The sequence below is a fragment of the Peromyscus leucopus genome, chromosome 4 (genome assembly GCF_004664715.2).
Source record: "Peromyscus leucopus breed LL Stock chromosome 4, UCI_PerLeu_2.1, whole genome shotgun sequence".
NCBI classification, from domain to species: Eukaryota; Metazoa; Chordata; class Mammalia; order Rodentia; family Cricetidae; genus Peromyscus; species Peromyscus leucopus.
In genome coordinates, this window is record NC_051066.1 from 39,313,175 (window position 1) to 39,327,299 (window position 14,125).

A 14,125-nucleotide genomic window follows, 5' to 3' on the forward strand; every position below is an offset into this window, starting at 1 on the left:
CAATGAAACTATAGCTTACCAAATGTTTTGCCAAAGGCTTTTTCTTATGCATTTTTGGTTATGTTGACACCAGGATGGTTTCCCATTTTCTGGATATCCCCTGGTATTTTATTCTCTCTATCAGGCCAAATGTACTACTCTATCTATTCTACAATTACAATTATTACATTGAATTTTAAGATGTGTTTCAAGAATACCTGTTTCCTTATGTAAGTCATTCCATTCAGCAGGCAGAGGTAAGAGGATTGCCTATGAGTTCCAGGCCAGGCACTTAATCTATATAATAAGACACTCTATCAAAAAATTCAACCTATAACTTCTATTGATTATTTCTTATGTGTTAATAATTATGCTAAGAATCTATGGGAAATACCGAGAAGTGATTTGATGTTATCTGTCCTTAAATAACTTGTTTTTATTACAGTAGAATCTTAAATACACTTAGTGTTTATGATGCAGTGCACATCACTCTCAATGATTTCTAGAATTAAATAATTTAATTACTACAACTTAACCAAATGCCCTTTATTATCGTTACCAACTTCTCTCAGATAGGAAAAGGCCTGAGATTTTTGTTGTTGTTGTTGTTGTTGTTGTTGTGTTTAATTTTTATTTTTTAATTGAAAATAGTTTCTTCTTTTATACAATACATCAGACCACAGTTTCCCCTACCTCCACTCCTCTCAGCCCCCTCCCATCTCTCCTCTACTCTAGATCCACACACACACCTCCTCCATTTCCTTCTCAGAAAAGAGTAGGCCTTCAAGAGACAACAGCCAAACAGGACAAAACAAGATACATTATGACAAGGCAAGAGCTCTTATATCGAAGCTGAACAAGACAACCCAATAGGAGAAGAGTCCCAAGGGCAGGCAAATGAGTCAGAGACACACCTGCTCCCACTCTCAGGAATCTCACAAAAACCCAAGCTAACAGCCACAACACACATGCAGAGAACCTGGTGTGGACCCATGCAGGCCCCGTACTTGCCATCATTTCTTCCCAGCAGTGCATTTCCAGAACTCTATTACACTGGTTTTCATGAAGTAGTACTAAAAAAAAAAAATAAAAATAAGAACTAGAACACATCAATCAAGAGTTTTGCTACCTGTGGGGCTTTTACACTTTCTATAGCTACACGGCACAGTGGGAGAGGCTAGCAGCACTCTTGGGTGTCTTTTGAGTTCTCCCTTGAGATCTCCTCACCCAATCAGCCTATCAAGAGAGCAGTCTTTGAACATCCTGGCACCTACTTTTCCTCACTTCATTTCTTGCCTGCACTTAAGTGTAGGACAGTGAGAGTGGCGTGGAATTTCAGAGGAGGCAAAACAAACAAACAAACAAACAAACAAAAAAACCACTGTTGTTTGAAGGGATGGCTGAATTCTTTGGCTGTTGAGAAGGGAACAAAATGAGAATAAGGTCATAATGTACTGAAATAAAAGTGAGAATAAATAAGGGAGACTAGGCTCTATGATATTATTCTTTCCAATAAAACATCACTCATTAAAATGGGAGAGGGCTGCTGGAAATAGTATTTAGGATCTTAGTTCCAGGGCATCTGCTATGGAAGGACTCTCAGTATTGTCGGGAAATGGTTTCTATTCACGACCAAGCCATCAGTAGCTGTGTTGCTGACACAGTTTCCTTCTCTTTCTTTTGTTTCTTTAACAGAAAGGTTGTGGCTATCACCTGGATCTGCTAATGGTGGCCATCATGCTTGGGGTGTGCTCCATTATGGGCCTGCCATGGTTTGTGGCCGCCACAGTCCTCTCTATCACTCATGTCAACAGCCTGAAGCTGGAATCAGAATGCTCTGCTCCAGGAGAACAACCCAAGTTTCTCGGCATCAGGGAGCAGAGAGTGACTGGGCTCATGATTTTTATTCTTATGGGATCCTCAGTTTTTATGACCAGCATTCTGAAGGTAATGAAATTATCCCTTATGGAAGAATAAATATGTTTAAGATAGCATTATAATATAGACATAAATTTGTAAATATTGCACAGCATGAGATAAAAAGTGATTAATTTTAAAGTTTTTCAATAATTCTCCTTCAAGGGTGAATGAAATTTTGTCCTGTGTTTTAGAATCCTTAACTACTTGAAAATATAATTTTGTTATACTTCATGACAGTAACAATTTTGATTTGTAATTTTCAAGCAATGGGAAAATGTCACACTTTTTAAGTGGCTAGTGACTGAATTCACTGTAGTCCGGCCCAGGTTAAAGGTTCTATTATTTTGTTAGTCTGTAGACTGAATGTTATTTACTATAAGTCAGTGATGCAGACTGGACAATGACTATTTGTCACACAGACAGCTTTTTATTTTGAAGGCTCCACACAAATGCTGCATGTAAATCATCATTGCATATAAGAAATTTTCACATTTTAAATTATCAAATTAATTTTGAATAGCAGTAGAGAGGGATTGTTTTGTGATACAAATCTGGCAGATATTCTTGCAGCATGTTAGCTACATTATGCATTATCATTCATTTTGATTGCTTAAATATCAAATATTAATTGAAATATTGAATTTATCTGTATCTTCTTGTTTTTAATCATTGAAAATTTGTATTTCTGTTATATAAGTAATAGGATACTAGATAAAATGAGCTAACCCAATAAAAGAAATTTGAGCAATTCACATGTTAACAAATATCTGCCATAATTAAGGACCACATTGTAAAAGTAAACTTCATTCTCTTTACCTTTAATTCAAATATTTTAAAACAGAATGTAAACTGTTTTTAAAGGCTAATACTCAATATTTGTTGTGGCACAATGATAGCTTATAGTGCTATCTCTCTGGAATCATGTAGTTTTTAGGATAAGTTTAACACTTATAGCTGCACTATTATTATCATCTCTTTAGAGATTGAGAAACTAAGGTTCGGGCAGGTTATATAACTGCTTAATGTTATACAGATAAAAAATGCTGAGGTAGCGTCTGAAACTAATTAGAAGCAATTCTGTACTATACTTGTTTCCAAAATGTTTTTAATTTCCCCCTTTCCCCCAACTGTGCTAAGTACAAAACTGAATGACCACATGTTGGAAAATAATGCCTCCCATTTACTGATTGTTCTTTTACAGTTTATCCCCATGCCAGTGTTGTATGGAGTGTTTCTTTATATGGGGGCTTCATCTCTCAAGGGAATTCAGGTAAATTACTTTACTCTTACAAGCGTGTCTGTTGTAACCTAAAGTACAGATGTTGAGGCATGTGACAGCAACCATCATCTGAGCAGAGCTTTCTGACCATATGTCAATCTTATGAAAGTGGCCAGAACTGTAGATGCTAAAGAAGATTCTCTGCTAAGTGGGCACTCTCTCATTTATAGCCAGCTCTAAAGATGGATAACCTTAAATGTCTATGTAAGTGTGTATATGTGTTTGAAAGAGAATGCATATATATATATATATATATATAATATATATATATATATATATATATATATATATATATATATATATGCCAGAGGACAGCCCTGCTATTCCCTGTCTAGGTTAGAGTGACTGGCCAGTGGACCCAGGGATGTCTCCAATTCTATTTCCCCAAAACTGGCATTACAAGCACCACCATGACTGTTTTTATTAGGTGAACTCTGAGGATCTAACTTTAGTCTTCATGCCTGGATGGCAGGCACTTTGCTAGCTGCACTGCTGTTTACCGTAAATATATTAACACTGAAAAAAGTTGAGTTTTCATCACCCTTTTAGAAAACGAATTAAGTTCATTTCAAGACATACATATACATATATATATATCTTTAATAATCTTTAATAATTACCAAGCCATGTTTATGGACTCTATCCACAACAATAGAAAAAATACCTTATGCGAAAGATATATTTTGGCTCATGGCTTCAAGGGATTTCAGGCCATCATAGCAGGGAAGCCCTGGGAGAGTAGTTCTGTCTACAGTAGTGGGAACATGTGGTAATGGTTAGTCACAAGGCAGCAAGCCAGGAAGCAGACAGTGTGGGACTTGAACTATTGTCTGATTATAACCTTCAGAGGCCTGGCCCCCAGGGACAGACTTTTGCTAGCCCACACCACTTGATAGAGGTTCCATAGCCTACCAAAGCAGTGCCACCACTGGAGATCAAGTTTTCAGAACATGAGCCTGTGGGGAACACTTAAGACTCAGACCATATCTGAGCAGGACATAAAGACATAGGTAATGGGACCACGGCAGGACAGAGGGAGGAGAGCCATGCAGGACAGAGGGAAGAGAGCCATGCAGGATGGAGGGAGGAGAGCCATGCAGGATGGAAGGAAGAGGGCCATGCGGGATGGAGGGAAGAGGACCATGCAGGATGGAGGGAGGAGGGGCATGCAGGATGGAGGGAGGAGGGGCATGCAGGATGGAGGGAAGAGGACCATGCAGGATGGAGGGAGGAGGGCCATGCAGGATGGAGGGAGGAGGGGCATGCAGGATGGAGGGAAGAGGACCATGCAGGATGGAGGGAGGAGGGCCATGCAGGATGGAGGGAAGAGGGCCATGCAGGATGGAGGGAGGAGGGCCATGCAGGATGGAGGGAAGAGGGCCATGCAGGATGGAGGGAGGAGGGCCATGCAGGATGGAGGGAAGAGGACCATGCAGGATGGAGGGAAGAGAGCCATGGAGGTTGGAGTAGACATTGGAGTTTTGCTGCCGTGAAATAAGAATACAGGAAACCATGAAGAGCTGCAGGAAATGGAAAGCCATTCTCTCCTTGGGATCACAGAGGGATCGTAGTCCTGCCAAAATCTTGATTTCTGACTTTTGACCTCCACAACTGGACATTTTTATTTCATTAAACCAAAATGCTGTAGTAATTTGTTCTGTGACCTTCAGAAATGAATGCAGATTTCTACTTAAATGTAGCTTTGAATTGTCTTTGTTTATGGCAATACTCTTCAGCCAGAGCACTTCATTTTCTTCATAAGAGCCTACAGTGAGGCTTGTTTATTATATAGATTTTTTAAAAAACTAAAAATAATATAAACTACAGTGTGGCTACTCTAACTGCTGATGAAAACATATGGAGGAATTAGATCCTGGTTGAGACACAAGAAGCGCGAGGTCTCATCCCTGAGGAAACTGGCCTGCCTTTAAGAGAAGCAGCGTCCAGCCCTTGAAACAGTGTGGGCTGCCAGAACTGGGGCAAAGCTTCAACATGAGGCCATTGTAAGATACTGAAATCCACAAATGTAGAGGCTCTATACCTCAAGGAAGGGAGGGCATGATCAGGAACTGTTGTGTTTTAAAATTTTACTCAAAGATTTAATTTGCTCATTTAAAGTATCATGTATGAAATACATTTCAATAGAATTAGTTTAGTGTTTTCATTTGTTTTTGATTTTTGATTTTTTTTTTTTTTGCCTTTGGCAAAAGTTTCAATGAGTAGTGATTCTGTCTGTAAGTGGAAAGCATTTATTATTAGGCCTCAGGCTCATATAAATAGAGCAGCAGGAATTGAAAAACAAAGTGAAATAATTGTGGGTAGATACCGGCAGATTTTCTTCTAATTCCATTCAAATGATTTTTTTCTTTTTTAACCACGTGGCTTAGAATTAAACAATATGTCAAGTTTTAGAATTACTTGGGATGTGATCCTTTCAAATGAGATTGAAGAGAACATCAAAGTCCTCAAATCAAATTTAGTGAGTTTTAAATCACGATAATGAAATAGAAAGCCTAGGCACACTTTGACAGGTCTCACACTGAGAAACAGAATTGGTGGAAATGTAAGTGAACAGTTAAAATTCCTATTGGGAAGTTGAAGCTGACTGCATGGGGAAATATTACACATTGCTATTGGGACACAATGAAAGCCAAATGCAATACTTCGAATAGATTTATCACGATCGTTATTCCTGGAGTAGTGCTCGGCAAGCACATTAGCTGTCTATGGTGGATATCCTAAGGAGCATGCTACTTTGTTACCAAGCAAATTGGAGGACTCTTTATGTCACCTGGCTTTTTGGCACTATTAAGGAACTCACTATGTAGGCTTCTCGCTGTGAAATATGGCAGAAAAAACAGATCACAATGTTCTCATGAATGCTGTTTCTGTATTCAAATATATAACCACATCTATATTCATTCCAACATTGCAGGGATCCAAAGGGAAGCAAATGTGCCACTTAAACAATAACAATTGAAGCGCCCACTCACTGAAGCACACTTATGCAACAACATAGCTCCCTAAATGGATAATGATGGGTGGGGAAAATTCTATAGGAACAGACATTCAGTTGTAAGCTAAAGGATTTTATTCTCTATTCTTCCATCATATACAAAATTGTATCTGCTTAATGATTCTTAACTTTAAGATATAGTTATGTGGTAGAAAAGACACACACACACACACACACACACACACAAGGTGAGCCAAGAATGAGGTTAGCAGTCAGCTCTGGCATGGGTTTCAGCAAATAACTTTGGAAGATTATGAATGAGTATTAGTGGATGGAGTAATGTACATTTCAGTATAGTTTGCATAACTGAAGAACAGTTGGGCCACACAGAAGACAGAGCATACCCAAAGGAAGATAGATTTCTATTGAGTTTGATGTTCTCTCACACCTATTCCATCTCAAATTGGGTTTTGAGAAAACAGGATGCCCTAGCCCTAACTCTATAGACACTTGTTTATCTGCACAGTAAAGTTTGAAATATCTGATGATAAGTAGCTGATAATTTTCTTATGGTAGCTGAGAAATATTTATCAGTGTTCTTTTGAAAATGCATAGGTTATATTATAAAAATTTATGAATTAGAATAGTGACTGATGGTGATAAAAACCATTGTTTTCTAAATAACCCCCCTCACTGAAGGAATTATAAATAACAAAATTTGGCCTAAAGGTGAAACAAGTGGTTCACACAAAATACAACTAATATGCAGTAAAATTAATTATTCAATAAAATATGTTGAAGTAAGAGTCTATGAAAAATGTAGCTTATAAAATAAATTTTAAGTTATTTTATCTATCATTATGACCAAGTTGAAATAGAGATAATCCACTGATTACATTGGATCCATCTATTAAAATGACCCAAATAAGATAGTTTGCATCTCTGTATGAATCTGCATTGATATACGTTATATACACAGGTATATCATATACCTGTGTGTATGCACAGGTACACGTGTACATGTGTGTGTGCCTGTGGAGGCCCTAAGTCAACACTGGGCCTCTTCCTCAGTCACTTGCTGATTGTTTTCTGAGACAAGGTCTCTCAGTGAACCTGGAGCTTTCACAGCTTTGCTAAAATGGCTGATTAAGAAGCTCCAGGGATCTGTCTGTCTCAGGCCCCTGGGATTACAGAGAGGAAAAACTGTGTCCATCTTTTATGTGCGTGCTGGACATCTGAAATCAGATTATCAGGCTTGCACTAAAGGCTCTGTGCTGACTAAACTATCTCCCCAGCCCTCAAGTATAAAATATAATAAAACACCTTGGTAACAAAGACATATGTAGGCCAAATCTTTATGTAAGATGTGTGTGTTTCTAAAGACATCAAAACTTTGTTGGAGATCAAAATGGCAAAGCCAAAACAGCAGGGTTCAGTAAGGAGGAATCCAAGGCACTCTTCACAGCAGCTGAGTTTGTGTGGTACTTGGAGGAAGCTGAGGCAGAGAGCTAAATCTGGAAGTACTTAGCATGTGAAAGCCAAAGCCATGAGGGTGGATGGCACACTCCAGGAGAGAAAAAAGCACACCAATCATGGGAGACCTAGAAGACCAATATTTGGGGACAAAAGGGAGAGATTATGATATGATAAGATGAAAGAATGTGATTTTGTCTGTCATAGTGCTAGATCTCAAGGTAGCAAAATGTTGCATTTACTATATGAAAACCCTATTAAATGACATTCTGTTACAATATTATAGGAAATATAGTATAGTACTCAATAAATGGAAGTCCAAACTGTATGTCAATTCCAATGTCCTGCAGTTCCTACAGCTGTGTCATTTGAACCTAATATATTGGAACATACTTAATTGTCCTATGGTAATTGTTGTCTTGTTCTTTAAATGCAATATAGTCTGTTTAATCTTTTAGTTATTTGATAGAATAAAGCTCTTCTGGATGCCTGCCAAACATCAACCAGATTTTATATATCTAAGGCATGTACCACTCCGGAAAGTCCATCTCTTCACAGTCATTCAGATGAGTTGTCTTGGCCTTTTGTGGATAATCAAAGTTTCAAGAGCTGCTATTGTCTTTCCTATGATGGTATGAAACTTCCCTCTACCCTTTCTCTTTCACTGCTTTTTAGGAAACTCATGAACTGAAACTGCAACAATAGAGGAGCCCTGAATCACTTTGAACAGTTACTGGAAAATCTAGTGTAAACTTGGGCGCTAAAATAGAGTTTGAAAATTATTTTGCATTTCGCTGATTTAATATCAGTTTTTTTTTCTTGGTCATTCATAATGTAGTGGTTAATGGAAAGCAGGATGAAAAATGTAAATTTTAAAAATAGCATTGAGATGTACTAACAAATATGAAAAATTAGGGGAATTTTTTAAGATAAAATTTAATTGACTGTTTCAGACAAATTTTAAATGCATTTAAAAGTATAGTGAATTTGAATGACTATACATAATTCAAAAATTATTAGCATATGTAAGAATCTTCTAATGTTCACTTATCCTAGTTCAGGCTTTTAATTATACATTTAGGGAAGCATAATTAAATGTATTTCATAGTTTACAATTTTTCTTTAAGATTACTTCAACATTGAATAAAATCTTAGATGCCACCCTGGCGATTTCATAAGAAAAGGAAATAAAGAGAAAGACGAGGCTGTGTTCTATACACATGTGTTTTCAATTTTTAGTTTAATATCAGTCCTAATACAAACTCATCTTTATTACTTCTTCCTTTCATTTTCATTTGCTTGTTTACATTTTAAACTATTTTATTATTTTCTTCAGGTGTTAGCCCTGGTATTTGTGAGAAAGTTGATGGACTTCTTGTTTACCAAACGGGAACTCAGCTGGCTTGATGATTTAATGCCTGAGAGTAAGAAAAAGAAACTTGAAGATGCAGAAAAAGAAGTAAGTCAGAATAAAACTTGATATTTTGTTTGAGAGAAGAACAATAGCAGGCAGCTCTTTGCTAAACTAAATTAGTATGTTTTTCATTAAATGGTGATTACTAAATACAACAGGTAGAAAGATTTGGAAGTGTAATGTTTAAAAATCTAGCTGGGGCAGAGAGAGGGGCGGAGACATTACATGAGGAAGTCAACCCTACATGAACCATACAAATACCTGCATTTAGTTACTCTCCAAATTATCAGGCTTATTTTTCTGATTTCTCACTCGTGGATGGGAAACTTGCTGATGCATAACTGTTTCTAAGATACAATCATGTTGTGATTGCTTCTGATGGAATGTTTGATGAGGAAATAATGTGGCACATCACTGCTGGTAATTTTTCTTTCCTAGCAGGTTTTAATCAGCAGATTTGAATCAAATTATTATCCTTAAAACACACAAAATATTTAAGAAGAAAAACATGACCTGATTTGCTTCCAAAATGATTGAAGCTTTAAAAACATATTTGAGAAAACTTTGGGTTTTAGTTATTTTCCCGGACCACTGATTTGTCCGATTCTGTTTCATAAGAGAAAACAAGTTAGATAAAAGTTTTAGGAGATATGTAAAGTTCACATGTCAGCCTGAATCTTTTTGAAGGTTATATAGTCATACTATTTTTAAGGCACATAAAAATTGTAAGGAATATAAATGAAAATAATGACCCATGCAACATTTTTAGCAGAGTAACTGAGCCCAAAGATTATAGGACACAAAAACAAAATTTCTTTGTAGAAATGAAATAGAAAGGAAACATTTTAGGAGCATTGTCCATTCTTTCCAGTTTTGTGTTTCACTGGTATTTACTTAAAGCTTTCAGTTTCTTTTCTATAGAATATTTTTGGGGGACCATAGATATTTTTCTTCTTTCCTGTAGGTAACTTTATTTGTAAACATGAAAAGAGTTTTAGTTTTGCTCAGGCATTTAGATAGGCCAGATTGGACCACAAATCCTGGTGAATTTTTGGCTGAGAACATTCTACTAGCATAGCTATGTAACATGTGGTTGGTGGTTCCTTCATCCATGGGATCCACACTTAGAGACATCACGATGGTGTATCTTATTTCTGTGTGAATTCAATTTCCCAAAATGTTGTAGAAGGCATATATAGAACCATATTTCTAGTAATGTTAATGCAACATTAAAATACTGTGAAACTATCACTGGTTCTTTACTTTTCGGTTTACTATATTCATCTAAGTAGCAGAGATCTTTTTAAAAATAATAATTTAACAGTCCTTACATGATGTACTAAAACTTACCCCACCTGAAAAATTCCCAAGGCTTAAAGTTTGAAGGGAAGTAATTTTGAAGACAAAATATATTGCCTATGAGTTTCCCCCATCTTCCCAATGATTATACTATTAAGCTCATTCATCTAGTGACACACACATTATGTTTTCTTTATTGTATTGTTTTTATTTCCTGTCAAACATCTTTATTGTTTTGGTGAATTATGGTAGGGGCACTCTTTTCCATAGAGTGCCATCCCTTTCGCACAGCATTCTTTTGAGGCCATTCTCAGAATGAAACATTCATTTCTCTTAGTATTTGGAAAGCTCCTAAGGAAAATACTGGGTAACCTACTCTGCTATCATTGTTATTCTTCTCTACTGTTATAGAAAGATAATGGCAGCTTCTTCTGTTTGTTCATGACAATGCAGAAAGCAAGTTGACAGTCATAAATTTGTTAGAACTAGCCGTTGTAACTTTGCACAGTGATATCCAGCTGAAAGGTTTATCGGAGATATGCTTATTGCTGATAGAATTAGCCATTCCCATTGCCCATAACTACTTATAATGTATATGTGGTGCTCATATGTATGTGTGTAAAATATTTGCATTTTGGGAATTTATTAACTCCACTGAGATCTTGTATAGAGTTTTTAACCTTTTTTTTTTATTATATCACATTATATCTTACTATGCTCTGATGGTGTTTACTATCTTGTGAAATTGAAAGTAAAGATTTTAGGAGTAATTAAATATCACTAAATTTTCTAGAACTTATACTTTCAGCAGATATCCAAAAATAGAATAAGACCTACTTGGGGAATTTTATAGTTGAATCCTTCAGTTCCAAATATGGGTGGGGGCGGGTGGACCTTGCAATATATTTCCCAGGGGGTGGTTAGAAATCCTTAAAGTTTCACATAGTTATGATGATGATACTTTCATATGATCCCACCTGCATGTAATTAAATAGGAAACCCAGTGTTTCATTCAAGAAATAACTTATACTCAAACATTAAAAAGCAATTCTAAGTAGTGCAAAGGAGACATGACACTGGCGGAGTGGAGACAGAGAAAAGGACGTGTGAAGATGCTCATGTTCTATTTAGAATCAGCACTGGAGAAGAATTGGTAAGGAGTGGAGGAGGACATGCGGAGGTTGACACTGAAGCTTAAATCCAAGGTTCATTTTCTCCTCAAGGGCCCAGATTTGGGTATTTTCGTTTTTGTGAGCCTGTGAATTCCCCTGAAAGATATGGTTGTACTGTAGTGTCTTGTACCAGTGCCCAGTACCACAAGAGATTGTACATTAGAGTGGATAATGGATAAGTTCTTCAGAAATGTTCCAATTAATTGAGGAACTCTAATTGTGATCTGGCAAGATGATAAACGGCAGAAATGTCTCAGCTCCCTGAGACTTGAATTTAAAGTGAGCTCACCTCTGGTCCTTTGGATGATAGTTAGAAGCTTCAACCTTTATCCTCCAGGGTTTTCCTATCAGTAGCCCATTTCTGGTCTTATGGCACTGAGAAAACATTCATTTGACCTGAAAATTCAATAATGAGTTAAGCAGAATAAATAGCTACACAGGCCAGTCCAAGGTCGCAGAGCTTCTGTTCCAAATTCTCATGTACTTCATGCATATGCATATGCATATGCTTCAGTTTTTAGAAAGAAAGGATTATAATCAGGGTAGAAATGAATATTGGAACCCTGACATTTTGCACATTGCTCTGTGTAAAGGGAAGACTGCAGAATCAATTCTGGATGTCCAAATGTGCTCAGAGTACCAACATGCCTTCCTTCCTACTTAAATATTCCCCAGGACATTGTACGCATGACAAAAGGACTACTGCTCAATGCAGAAAGTTCCAGCAAAATATGTTTGCTCTCAGGTGGAAAGCATGGGCGCCGGTGTTAGGAAGAGGTGGGGATACAGTTCTGTGGAAGTATCCCCATCTACAGCTCCTTCATTACAGAGGGGCCTCTCTAACACATACCCTATAGAAGAAAACAAAAGAAGGCAAGTGGGGCCTTGTGATCACAAAAAATTCCAAGAAAGTACAACCTAAAAATAAGCACAATTAAACAAATTAAAGCAAATGCTTAACTTCTCAGAAAGGTAAGAATTGGCTGTGGATTTGGGAAGCGTGTCCTAATTACCAACATAGATAAATGTTTTTTATAATTCAACTGTGGGGTGGGACAAGTATGTTCTATCTCCTGAAGCAGCACTTTCCCAAAATGTGGTTCCAGGGTCTCTTCTGTACCAGCCAGCACCTTGCAATATTTTAAGAATGCAAATTCATAGGCCTGTTTCAAAAAATGCTGCATATTAGAACCAGAATCTATTTTCCTAAGACCTCCAGGTGATTTTAACATCTGAGATAAGCCTTTTACTAGACTCACAAAATCTCAATCTCTATAATACAGTAGAATTCTTAATACAAGATTACCATGTCAGAATTTTTGTACTTAGAATAATTTAGGCAATTGCTGAAAGGTGCTGAGTCAGGACCAGTGAGCTGGCTCAGCAGTAAAGGCGCTAGCCATCAAGCCTTCCGTCCAGATTGATTCCTGGAACCCACATATAGAAGGAGAAAACAAACCCCTGTAAGTTGTCTTCTGACTGCCACATGTGCTCATCTCTCTCTCTCGCTCTCTCTCTCTCTCTCTCTCTCTCACACACACACACACACATACACAAAATTTAAAAAGTTGCCTTGTCATAGGTTCTGATGCCTCCATATGGACTTACCTGATCCCTTTAAGCATTGTTTTGTGTTATCAACCCTTTAATCTGTTGGAAATTAAAAATAATACTTTTTTAAAACGTAATATTTATTATTTTCAATTTATACATATACAATATCTGAAGGTGATTGTATTAGTTGAGAGAAGGAAATGGTAGGAGCTTCTTAAGTTCTGTATGCCTTACTTGCTTCTTCAATTAAATGATGTGTTGAACGTGACTCCTGAATCTCCTTCCACTCCTTAGTAAACATAAATTGCAAAATCATTAAGTACTTGCCTCCCATAATAACTCAAGTATCTTTGTGAACACTGACTCTCAGCTGTTGTTTGAACTTTGAGAGTTTTAAGGGCTCCCACATGCATACAGACTTTGCCCTCAAATGAATATATAATTTAAGTCACCTATTTTACTGAAGGTAAAGGACAGAGCACATTTTAGGTACTGTTAATATAGCAATTATAATTTTTCTGCTACTAGAGACTATGTAATATCATTCAGTTTATAAAAAATAATCAAATACTAGAATCTTACAGATTGTATTTCCCATTTCAATTCACCATGGGCCTTTGGCTTTTGTGAACCTAGTTGCTCACTGCCATGGAAATACCTTATTTAGTTTTATCTTTTATGCTTGTCTCTCATCATTTCTTCCTACCTGAAGTTTCTTCTTCTCTTCACTGTCTATTCCTGTATTCTTTGTGGTCATCTTTTTATTTCCTTTGATAATTGGGTTTATATTTTTCTTTTTATTTTTGTATTTCAGCACCTTACAACTACCTGCCATCTAGATCATGTAAATATACACTCATTAAGTGAATTGATTAGCAGTGTCCCTATTATTCTTCTTTGATACGTGCCTAAAACATAATGCATCTTCACTCAATAGCACACATTGCATGCTATTGAATAGATTCCTTTTCTATGCATCATCATCTCTCTGCTCCTTCTTAGATATGGAATTACTGGTTTCCCCCTTATTTTGTATCTGAAAACTGCTTTGATAACCATCTTAATTAAAAGATTGCCTT

At 36.8% G+C, this 14,125-nt stretch overlaps 1 protein-coding gene across 14 annotated transcripts in view; it reads left to right on the plus strand.

Moving 5' to 3' along the window:
• Window positions 1-14,125, plus strand: part of Slc4a10 (solute carrier family 4 member 10) — a 270,855-nt gene that overhangs the window by 234,987 nt on the left and 21,743 nt on the right. For all 14 annotated transcript variants that reach the window (XM_028865674.2, XM_028865529.2, XM_028865911.2 and 11 more), the window contains 4 exons: window positions 1,675-1,926; window positions 3,101-3,169; window positions 8,066-8,239; window positions 8,944-9,066. In XM_028865674.2, coding sequence (XP_028721507.1) covers window positions 1,675-1,926; window positions 3,101-3,169; window positions 8,066-8,239; window positions 8,944-9,066 — 618 coding nt within the window. The remainder of the gene's footprint in view (window positions 1-1,674; window positions 1,927-3,100; window positions 3,170-8,065; window positions 8,240-8,943; window positions 9,067-14,125) is intronic.